This window comes from Euphorbia lathyris, chromosome 4, assembly GCF_963576675.1.
Source record: "Euphorbia lathyris chromosome 4, ddEupLath1.1, whole genome shotgun sequence".
In the NCBI taxonomy this organism is placed as follows: Eukaryota; Viridiplantae; Streptophyta; class Magnoliopsida; order Malpighiales; family Euphorbiaceae; genus Euphorbia; species Euphorbia lathyris.
Window position 1 is genome coordinate 43811786 of NC_088913.1, and position 12273 is coordinate 43824058.

The window sequence follows — 12273 nt, forward strand, 5'->3', positions numbered from 1 at the left end:
AAATTTTTCATTCTATTTTTCCATAATGTATAATTCAATCCAAAGAACAGAGGTGGTCCGGTGATGGAAAATCCTTCTTGGAGGATTTGAGTTGTCTCATTTCCAAGAAGGAAACATGTGTTATTAGATGCCATTGAGGGACCTACCTCAAGATAGTTTTATCTTGTAAATAGAGATTAAGTTCTGATACCACTTGTTGGTCCCTTATGAGATAGAATTAGTTCCAGGGGGTGGAACTATTGGTTAATTTTAACCCTTTATAAAAAAAATTCTCACTTTTAGCTCAATAACACAGCACAAAAGCAAGTTCAGAATCAGAGGCAAGATCTATTTTACGATCTATTGATGAATAATAGCCAGAGCTTTATATATGAGATTATAAGTTCAGAGCAAGCAAATAACATAAGTAACTAAAGGCGAGGTTAAAAAGAAGTTACTCAACGATTTATACTAGTTCATCCTCCTGCCTTTATCCAGTCCCTAGAATACCTTTTTCTGAGTTTTAATCCACTATTGAACTCTTTATAAGTAGAGCATAAACCTTTACAATAGATATAGAGGTTCTGTAAAGTATTGTTCTTTACACTCCACACTCAGCTATCTATCTCTCTAGTGTTTACTTAAAACCGAAGCAAACAGAAGAGCTTCTAATCTTTTTACAATAGATGATTTTGTTCTAATTTATAACATAGATGAAGAACTATCTCTCAATTAAATTATACAAATATGAACTATGAATGTATATGTTGCTTTTGCTCTTTTTCACTTGAAGGCTTTTTAATCTCTTTTTGCGTTTATAGATCAACATAAAAAATGAGCTTTATGCTTGGCTTTTATAGTGGAAGCTTGAGGCAGAGATGTTTGAATTTGAGCTTGTCCGTTAGAGGGAAAGCTTCAAATGGCTTCTGTCTTCTGTCTTTGCTTTTGTCTTCCAAAGGCCATAATACACAATTGAGGAAAGAGAATGAAATCAGTCTTCTATCTAGTGTTGACCAACATGTCAATGATAGCTTTTGATTTTTTTTGCGTTGGAGACATTGTCTATTCTTTCCTAAAATGATAATGTGAGAGAGACATTTGGTTGACAGTTGCTTTTGTCTTTTGTCTTCTTTGCCAATTCCGGAAACGCATGGATGTTGACTTTGATTCTGTTGAATCTTGTCTTCTGGCTTCTGATTATGGATCAATAGTTTTGTTGTTGGGCCTTTGATATTTTTAGGGCCTTCTAAGGCTATTAGGCCTTTGACATTTATACTTGAGTTTATATTTCAACACTTAGTAAACCCATTAGTATAAGATAAAACTAAATTTAATTCTTCAGATTAAATATATATATGGGAATTTAAATCCTTAAATGTGATTTTTGTCATAATTAAGAACTTAGTGGAAATTGTGTTTCAACAAAGGTTTCCAAGAGGCTGAACTCATGGGTGTTTCATTCCATTCAGTCGCAAAGGGAAAGTCGCAGACATAAGGATTATTGGGATCAACGCCATTTGGTGCCACCCAACATATCGGCTTGAAGTTTTTTACACTTTGCATTTTCTTCTTCGGAAAAGGCTGTCGGAAAGCATGCGAAGTCCAATATACCATGTCTTTTTTGCCCTTTTTTTGTAGGTCGCCAGAAATGTCAAAACAAAGGTCCAGTCAGATACACATTCAAATCAGTGCAAACCTTATCAAACCTAAGGAGTTCCAGCCACGAATTCGGTGTAATTTTACAGGGACTAAGTTTGAATTTGTTCAAGACGGATACGACGCCTTTGGGTAGTGGAAATGTCATCTTCCACTCTAAATATTAAAGGAAAAATCCCACTTTCCCAGAGGGTGGATGGTGTTGAAACACCTTTTCACATGATTTTGATTTGACAAAATTATTTAAGAGGCAATTAAATTTAAGTGCTTTGATTTAATTGTACTAATATGTTTGTTCAATGTTGAGTATAAGTATAAATGAAAACAGAAATAAAAAGTAAGACAGGACGAAGTTAGCATGAGAACACAGCACAAGCTGAGTGGAGTGCAACTCAACATAATAGAAGAAAAGTCTTCCTCTAAACTAAAGCTTGCAGACGAAGCTGATCACGAAAGCTGAGTAAGAATATGACTCAGAAACAAAGAACAAATGCAACGTCAATAAAGTCAAGCTGAGTGTTCGTCACGACAGCGCGAATGATCCGTTTGCTAGAAGACAATATCCGACATCTGTCTGCACCAATAATAGAAACCTTGGAATTACGCACAGAGTCAATTTCGAGATACATGGGTCAACTGGCCGTGAGCTAAAAGACGAACTGGCGCTAGAAGACGAACCTGTCGGAAGAAGACAAGCCTGACGCCTGCTAATTTCAGACGACAGGATTGGCCTGCAATTCTGAATGCTGACCAAGGGAATGACGCAATAGATCCATTTGCATCCAACGGATACTTCCAGATTCGAATCATTAGAGCTTCAGAATCAACTATAAAAGGACAAGTCCATCACTTGGACTAATTGCCGAAAAATACAAGAGAAAAAGAGCATACATACAAAGCACATTCAAACAAGAAAAAGATCTTACACCAAGTTTCCATTTCTGTGTAAAAGCTAGATTGAATTTGTTTTCATCTAAAGTGTTCTTCATCTAGAAAAAACAGATTAGTATCAATTGAAAAGATTGAGTGAGTGGTGCTGAGTACTCGGTTTTAAGTACTCAGCGGTAGAGAATCTGAGTGTTTGGTTATAGCGCTCAGTAGGATTTGAGTAGACGAATAGAGGAAGGTACTCTTGCATATTCAACTGCCTTGTAAACGGTTTGTGCTCTACCTTTAAAGAGCTCAGTATTGGATTGAAAAAACCCAGAGGGATTCTGGGGACTGGACGTAGGCGGAGAGGCCGAACCAGGATAAGTCTGCTGAGTAATTTCTAACTCTCTCTCAATATATATATATGTATGTGTTGCTTGATTAAATTGCTCAGGATATCAATTGTAAAAGCTGACGCTGAGTAATCTTGGTGCTGAGTTGGAAGCTGACCTCAAGTGTTAATTCCCAACTCACAAGTAAAACAGTTCTAGTCAGCATTTGACTAAAGCTGTCTTACATCTCTCGGCCGTGCTGACCTAAACTAAGTTAAGTAATTTAAAGAATTAATTAAGTCAGCATAATTAAGAGAAAAAGTTACATTAGTTCCTAACCCCCCTTGGAACTAATCACACGTGACCAACAGATGGTTGGCTCGTCCGTCTTCCTTAGGGATGGTTATGATTATTTGTTTTAACCATGAATATTGTTCTTGAGCTATGTTCATAAGCTTTGGTGTAATTATTGAAGCAATTAATAAGTAGTTGTGAATAGTGAATGTACATGGAGTAAGATTTCCAAAACTATTTATAGATAATTACATACCTAAACTGTAATGCCTTTTACACGTGTTAGCTCCTGATTGGATTCGACCAACCACCTTTCCACGTATAGACCGTTGTTTGAGTTCGGACTCTAATCCCTTTACGCCACTCCGCAATTTCTAGCGTGATCTAGGGATTAGGAGTGTGCCTTGAAATCCGAAGCTCTCATTGGTCCACGTGTACAATTAGGTGCCTTCTCTTTGAAGCTTTGTATTTAACCGCTCCAATCTTCCTTCTCAGCTCATTTTCATATGGGCCTTTGGCTCAGGCCCACTAAACTGATTCGGTTGGACCGTTGTTCCGATCCCAATTCATTTATCCTATATCAACGAGGATTATAATATTTGGGTTATGGGCCAAATATTTACCTGTTCGTAAGTGAACGAGCCAAGCCCATAGAAAAACATGGAGGATTAGGGTTAGAGTTTTATAAGCTAAACCTATGTTATAAATAGATAGTCACCTGACCCTAATCAAGAGGAGATGAAGAACAGAATACACAATTTTCCTTTGCATCATCCTCCTCATGCGTCACCCTCTCTCTCTGTCTCAGAATTCCTCTTTAGTTTGTGGATCCACCGTTTTCACCCCGACTAATATCTACATGGGTGATTCCTGACTGGTGATACGAGATCGTGGTAGATCTGACTCTTCTGCTGCTAATCAACTCAACACGTTTTGCTCTGCAAGAGGTAAACTTTAAATATGTGTTCGTACTAAGATTATTTAATGGACAATCCTTTCAATAGACAAAATAAAAATAAAAATACAAGTATATTTATTTTTAAGAAAATAATGTTTTTGTATTTATGTTTGTTTTTTTATCAGAAAATAATGTGTTTTGAAAGATATTGGATAAGTAAAGATTAAAATTTGAAGTAAAAGTTAAAGTTCGAATAGTAATGTACGTAAAAAATCTTTAATGAGAAACCATCCATTTAAAGGAATTTTGAGCGAGTCTCGAATCCACATCCAAAAATTTGAAGTAAAATATGTGAAAAAAAGAAAGGGTAATTAATTTATTAGTCCCTATATTTTAACAAAACACACTGTTTAATCTCTGTGTTTTCAAAAACACACGATAAGATCCGTAACCTTTTTCTCTCGGTGAATTGTTTAGTCCCAAACATTTTGTGATTATATATTTTGTTCATGGTTTTGTGATTAAAATTGCCGAGCTGTATGATTGATATGTATGCAAATGTGGGGGGACATATCATATGTGATGCTAGGAATATGTTTGATCAAATGAGTAAAGAAATGTGTTAGGCTCTGTTCTTTATCGCTGAAAAAAAACTGAACAGAACTGAACTGAACTGAACTGAACTGAATACTGCTGAATACTGAACTGAATTTAACTGAATACTACTGAATACTGAACTTAACTGAATGCTACTGAACTTAACTGAATGCTACCGAACTTAACAATAATGATGATATTAGACTTTAAAATAATTTTCATGATAATATTGGACATTAATGAACTTATAATAATAATAATGGTTCTAATAAATTTAATAATATCAATAATAAATAAATATATTATTAAAGATAAAACTAAATTGAATATCAAATAAAAGCCCGGGATGATAAAATCTTGGCTCGATAAAAGCCTATGAAATTAAATAAAAATAAGTCTAATTTAAATTAAAAATACAAATTACATACAAACACAAATTTATATATAATTTAAAGCCTATGAAATTAAATACAAATCTTCATATGAATACAAACTCTTAACTTTTTATTTTAATTAAGGGTTAAAGTGAAAAAATAACGTTTTGGGTCAGAAGTAATTTTACCTCTAACGTCTAAAATGGTGGAATTTTATCCCTAACATTGATAAATTGGATAAATTTGAGAAATAATTCATAATATGGATGCAATTCCTAATTTTTAAACATGGATGCATACTTAGTTTTTTTTTTATTAAACCATATATACTTTAATAAACTATCATTTCTTGACTTTTATCTAATTTATAGATAATGATAAACTATAAATAATAATAATAATAATAAATAATGATAAATTATAGATAAATAATAATAATAATTATAATAAATTATATATAAATAATGATAATATAATAAATAATGATAAATTACTGAATACTGAAACTGAATGCTGAAACTGGAAACTGAATGCTGAAACTGAATGCTGAACTGAATTGAACTGAACTGATTGTGAAATTAAGTGATAAAGAAGAGGGCCTTACTTGGATAAAGTGGAAGCCTTAAAGTATATTTTGGATGATTATCTAGTCGAGTAATAAATTAGGGTCTTTGGTCTCACTTGGGTATGATTATCTAGTCGAGTAATAAATTAGGGTCTTTGGTCTCACTTGGGTGGTTTTGTAAATAGTTATTGTTTGTGATTCCCTAAAATTGTACTATATGGGTTATAGTTAGGTTTTGCAGTTTTTTTTGTACATTTTATTGCTGATATTTTTGCTTGGATTTAAGATGATCAATACAGTTTACAGATGGAAAATGAGATTGATAAAGTTGTTAGATTTTGACTCAAATCCAAATTGATTAACAAAATCTTTATGAGAGTCTAACAGCAGGGACTAAAGAGTTTATCGAGAAAAACGTTAGGAATTAAACAGTTCATCGAAAAAAAGATTAGAGGCTTTACCATATGTTTTTGAAAATATAGAGACTAAACAATATATTTTAATTACAAAAAAAAAAAAAAAAAAAAAAAAAAAAAAAACATGTAGAAACGATGTGTATCCACAAACTTGAGTAGATTGGTAAATACTAATAGCCTCTTATCTCATCCCAATCAAATTGGATAAATATAGAGATAGATTCTTTCGCTCTACTTCTTCTTTTCTCCTCTTCTGAAAACAATGGCAACATGTTCCACACCTTCTTCCCTCATGCTAGCCTACGCCTCTTCCTCTGTACACCCCCAAGACCTCACCCCTTCTCTCCTCTCCTTCAAGACTAAAACTCTCTCTCTCTATCCTGTAGCTTTTGCTTCTACTGGGGAAAGAAAATCTTCCAACTGCATCAATTTATTCACCCTAAAGCATAGAACTTGCAGCCTGGTTGTGGCTGCTGCTGCTTCTGCTTTGGCTTCACAGCCAGAGGTCGCTGAAGACGTCGAGGAAAGAGAAGCCACTGCTACAGTTACTCCTCTTAAGCCTAAGAAAGGGAAGGCTGCATTGCCCCTCAAGAGAGACAGGGTATGATTTTATATTTGATTAATAACGAGACATAAATTTGTCTTCATTTCTGGGTTTTGTATGATTAGTGAATTTAATTGGCTTTTAACCTCATGATTTTTTAAGATTGTTGCACAATTTCTAAAATTCAACTTTATTGCAAATGCCAGACGAGGTCTAAGAGATTCTTGGAAATTCAAAAATTGAGGGAAATTAAGCAAGAGTATGACATAAAGACAGCGGTATCTTTGCTGAAGGAAATGGCAAACTCCAAGTTTGTGGAGTCAGCTGAAGCTCATTTTCGTCTGAACATTGATCCCAAATACAATGACCAACAGCTAAGAGCAACTGTGAGTTCTTAGTTGGATAGATTGTCGAAACTAGTTTAGACAAAGTGATATTATTTTTCAACTTTGTTTTGTTTTTCTTGCACAGGTAAATTTGCCCAAGGGAACTGGACAAACTGTTAAAGTGGCAGTACTTACACAAGGTAGTTACAGTACTAAACTTGCTAAATACGAGTTGGTACACTTAATAAGTGTCTTCTGTTTTTAATTGCTCTTAGAATGCTTTTCTTTTATGGGAAAAGATGTTTCTCTAGGAGATTATTTTACAAGTAAAGGGATCCATTATTATGATTTATTCCTGAGAAAAGTTTTAAGTTTTTTCTCCCACCATAATGATAGTAACCTTTTTTAGATATTTGGTAGTGTGATGAAATGAATAACTATTGAGCCACTGGTCAAGGAAGATAGGGCATCTTGGTTGATTTGATTGGATGTTAGGAATATGAAAGGATTACTCAACCTAAAATCTAAGTTTGTAGATGAATCCTAAGAATAAGCCCTATTGCTCAAAAGAGGCAATATCAAATCTGGCTTACATTTTCTCTTAACTAAATTAATATCATTGTTGTTCTCAGAAATTGCTTTCATGACTCTAACAAGCCATATGTTTTATTGGACTAGTCTTGTTGATCTAAACAAAAAGGAATATTTAATACTACAAATTGTTTCCTGTATCAAGTTTCAAAAAACTTGTTATTTTCAATCATGTTGTCTTCCTGGAATATGAAATTTATGGACGTAGGTTGTGGTAAATATTAGTAATTTAGTACAAAGATTAAGGAAATAGTTAGATTTTTTTTGCTTTCAGTTTTACTCAAGGAAAAGGAGCAGGGAAGTTTTGCTGCTGTGTCTCCTAAAGGAAGGTTACGTTGATACACCAGAGGTAGAATTTAGTAATGCTGTCACATCACATGTGCCAATCATGCACCATATGGCTACTACTCTTGTGTGTTTGGTATTCTCTGACCAGTACAAGGTTGAGGTTGAGTTCATCCGAGTGGAGTTTTAAGGTTCAATATGTAGTCAATTACCTCTTCGAGGAGCTTGATAATGTGCTCCATTCCAAATTGAGCTAGGCTTTGGATTAAGACAATTACACTGAAATTTTCATATCCTAATTAGAAATATGGTTTGTGCATATTTCCTAGTGGCACAACTGACCGTAACTAGAGTAAGATGTGGGGGTCCTTAGTTATGCTTGTAGCAAGGAGGTGAAGAATGGATGAATCAGTTTGAAGGTTGCTGTAACTAAAGGGATTTGATACTTACATTGCATGACTAACAGTGTTTGGACCATGTTATCCCATACGTATAGCAAGTGGGACTGTTAATCAAAACACTTTGTTAGGAATTAGGATCCCAAACAGATCCGAGTGTATCAGAGGGTTCTCTCATGGGACAGTTGATTTGTTTAGTTTTTTTGCTCAGTTGTTTTATTTACTACAAAGAGGCGGCAGTATTTATTAGGTTTGTCATTTTTTCTTCTTCCATTTAAGAGACAGATCATCAGTAAAAAAATCAAGTTGAAAATCCAGATAAACCTAAAAGATTGCATACTTCTCTCTAACCTAATTTCAGCACAATAGGTAATGGTAGGAGAACTCCTAAGAAGCTTGTCCAAGCAGATATCCGGGTATTGGGCCCTGTAACAAGATCTCAGACTCGAGTTCATACACACTTTCTGTAACTGCATTAACTCTTGGTATTGTAATTTAAATTTGGAGGCAACCTTCCAATACCTATTTAATGAAAGGAAATAGACAAGAAGCTTAGGAGAGTGTAGAATGTAAAGTGTCCCATCCCATCCCATTCATTTAGATATGGATATTGGACTACAGTTATCTAATATTTGTCTATTAGGGGCTGAGATGCACCATGTTAAATTAAATGACTTTCGAGTCATCTTGCTTCTATGAGTTTCATTCAATTTATATTCATTTGTTTAGTTGAGAATCTAGTATTCTTATTGCTGGAGAATAATACATAATGGATGGATGTAATCATGTGAGCAGAAGACTCTGATGTATGGATACTATTTCATATCTGTGGAGATAGTGTAACGACCCGGTCCGAAGTGGGTGGCGCCGGGGTAGAAGGCCTGAGGGATGGCGATGGGGACAGGAATGAACTGAATCCCACATCGGAAGTGGAGAGAGAGTGATCGGGGCTTATTAGTAAGATGAGAATCCAATACATGCGGACGCGTTTTAGAGTCGACTCTCCACGTACGATGTGTGGTTTGGGGACAAACCAAGCGGAAGCTGGTGGGCGTGTAACGATCATGTCTGAAGTGGGTGGTGCCGGGGTAGAAGGCCTAAGCAAGGAGCGACCCTAAGGGATGGCGGTGGGGACCGGAATGAACTGAATCCCACATCAGAAGTAGAGAGAGAGTGATTGGGGCTTAGGCTTTATTGGATTCTCATCTTACTAATAAGCCCCAATCACTCCCTCTCCACTTCCGATGTGGGATTCAGTACATTCCAGTCTCCATCGCCATCCCTTAGGGCCGCTCCTTGCTCAAGCTTTCTACCCTGGCGCCACCCACGACGAACCGGGTCGTTACAGATAGAGATAGAAGTAATCGTTCCACCTGTAGACTTTTTTTGTTAAATCAGAGCTCTGCTTTGCATAAATGTTTCCTCTGGAATCTTGATACCCATAACTCTTTAGCCAACTAGTGTTTCTGCAGATTGCTGTCAACGTAAATGTCTTATGTTTTTTGTGCCTATCTTAACGTAAAGTAAATTGTTAAACATTTTCAGGTGAAAAGTTCGATGAAGCAAAAAATGCAGGAGCAGATTTGGTTGGTGGAGAGGACTTGATACAACAGATAAAACAAGGATTCATGGACTTTGACAAATTAATTGCATCTCCCGATATGATGCCTAAGGTGTTGCTCTGCTTATCTAGTTGTAGTCTAAACATATATATGTCCTGAAATCAGTAAGAAACAATTTTATTGTTGCTTAAATTTCAGAGGATTTGATTATGAGGATTTAGGTTTGCTTTTATATCAGAATATATATGGATGTGTTTTTTGTTATTGTCAACATGAAGAAAGTTTGAAATGATGCTTTTTTAGTTCAAATATACCGAGTTTTATCAAACATTTATTTTCCTTTTAATGATAAATATATTTTTTCTACAATGAGAAAATGCTAAACTTTCAAGTTTTGATATATATTTTGGACTATAGTGCACCAGCTAATTAAGCATGCAAGTTTTTAAAAGTAATCTAAGTTCTTTTAGAAGCATGCTCAGCATCTTCCCTATCCTGCTATGTTTTTACAAGGTTTACTGTCTAGTTAATTGTAATTTTTGTTATAACATTCCTCATAGAATTCATACATGATCTGAAAGAATGGATCAAGATTGTCTCTTTTATATGAATAATTTTTGTTGTCGGCTTGCTCACTCACTTACTCTCCATGTGAATTACCTTGCACTGTTTCATTAAAATGGGAACGATATCTTGATCAAGCATGGTTTTAGGCGCCGGTTCATTTTCAGGATTGTATTTCTTCAGTATACCTTTATTAATTAGTTGTTAAAACCTGTATCAGGTTGCTAGTCTAGGTAAGATTCTTGGACCACGAGGACTGATGCCAAATCCAAAAGCTGGTACTGTGGCAACTAATATACCTCAGGTATGCCTTTGGTTTTTTCCTTGTGATTCAATATTGTTTTGACTCTAACTGATTTTTTTTAATTTAAGACACAACTTTAGCACATCAAAAGACATGATATTGGATTGTGGTTCAGGCAATAGCTGAGTTCAAGAAGGGAAAAGTTGAGTATAGGGCAGATAAAACTGGAATTGTTCACATACCTTTCGGAAAGGCAGACTTTGCAGAAGACGACCTACTAGTAAACTTGCTTGCAGCAATAGTAAGTTTGAATTTTCTTTTATTATTGGCTTAATATTATCCGATTGACCCCCTTAACTTTGGGGATGTCTCATCACCCCCCAAGTCCACATGTCAGAACGAGGAGTGATTTGGACAAGTTAAAACATGTATCACTTTAAGCACATTTAGGGGTTAACGAGACATCTCCAAAGTTCAGCCTGTATTATTCTAAGCATTGCATTGTTGATGTGAAGAGTAATGAGTGTAATGTGTTGTGGCAGAAATCAGTAGAAACAAACAAGCCAACAGGTGCAAAGGGAGTGTATTGGAAAAGTGCATTTATATGCTCATCAATGGGGCCATCAATACGATTGAATATAAGGGACATGCTCGAGTACAAGCTTCAGATATAACCAAGCAACCTAACACCTGTAAATTAGGAGGAGGAATAAAGACCAACTTGACTTGATTGTGAATTATGGACATGGCATGCATATCCTTAAGTTATTAACCTTGGTTGATTGCCAATTATTATGAATTTGGGAATGGATTGCTAACTTCAATGTGTGTGTGTTTGTACCATAACTAATTTTTTTTATTTTAATTATATCAATTGGCCAAAATTACATTAAGTAGATTTTCCTAGAGTGAATTTCAGAGGAGACCTACTTTCTGGAGCAACGTCATAAAAGGAAGAAATTACAATGGAAAGAATGACAACTAAACACACATTCAAGCGATTTTTCTCTAGAGTACAACATTTTTAGGATTCCCGATTTTAATTTTCAAATTAAAAGTTCGTTCATTTTCTCAATATAATTTTATTTTATTTATTCTTTAATTATTTCTATAAGGTCGATAATGTTTTGATAATCGATTTAGAATTTTACGGTCTCTTTATTTCTCAGTCATTTGATATTTAGAAGTTAGCAAGCGCAATTTCATTCTACAGTTTGAGAACACTATAATTCTCTGGCACGCTTACATTTTCACAAAAGAGTCAAAAAAAAAAATTGGCACGCTCGATGGGATGCAATCACAATGCTGCCAAAGAAAAATGATAAAAAGAGCTTGTAGCAGCCAATTCTGAAGAAGAAGAGATCATGACAGCAGATAATGTTCCACGTATGGTGGGACGAATTGAAGCAGAAAAGAATGTTAGCACCAGAAAACAATCATGGATCTCTGTAGAGATCCAAAATTCACCATTCTTGGAGAGACGTTTCAGTTCCATTGAAAAGAATGCGGAAGCTCTAATGAGTGACATAGATCATAAGATGGATAAGATACTCCAGAAACTGTCAGAGCCAGGGGACATCAAGAGTGGAGAGAACCATGTTCCTCAAGGCTCCCTAAAGTCCAACAAAAGGCGTGGTGTGTCTGATGATGCGCCCCCGAGCGACCGCTCGAAAGCTCACTAAGGGATAAGTGTACCCCGTCGTTATCAAGTAATAAATCTGGACAAGTCCAGGTATCGAATCCACATGATTTATACCGCAAGTACCAAACTACTAGGC

At 35.3% G+C, this 12273-nt stretch overlaps 1 protein-coding gene across 2 annotated transcripts; it reads left to right on the forward strand.

Moving 5' to 3' along the window:
* Window positions 1–6177: 6177 nt before the first annotated feature.
* On the forward strand, window positions 6178–11388 carry LOC136226908 (large ribosomal subunit protein uL1c). Of its 2 annotated transcripts, XM_066015589.1 has the most exons (7): window positions 6185–6582; window positions 6732–6911; window positions 6997–7051; window positions 9671–9798; window positions 10472–10555; window positions 10671–10796; window positions 11038–11388. In XM_066015589.1, the coding sequence occupies exons 1-7, from the start codon at window positions 6244–6246 to the stop codon at window positions 11167–11169; spliced, it is 1044 nt and encodes a 347-aa protein (XP_065871661.1). In that variant the 5' UTR covers window positions 6185–6243; the 3' UTR covers window positions 11170–11388. The 2 variants fall into 2 exon arrangements, with proteins under 2 accessions (XP_065871662.1, XP_065871661.1); XM_066015590.1 differs by lacking the exon at window positions 11038–11388 and having other exon boundaries at window positions 6178–6582; window positions 10678–10796.
* Window positions 11389–12273: the final 885 nt, after the last annotated feature.

Excerpts from the sequence above, each read along its gene's own strand:
- LOC136226908 (XM_066015589.1), top strand. The coding sequence starts at position 6,244 with ATGGCAACATGTTCCACACCTTCTTCCCTCATGCTAGCCTACGCCTCT. Across the intron at positions 6,912-6,996 it reads ACCAACAGCTAAGAGCAACT|GTAAATTTGCCCAAGGGAAC; the intron begins GTGAGTTCTTAG and ends TTTCTTGCACAG. Across the intron at positions 10,797-11,037 it reads TAAACTTGCTTGCAGCAATA|AAATCAGTAGAAACAAACAA; the intron begins GTAAGTTTGAAT and ends GTGTTGTGGCAG.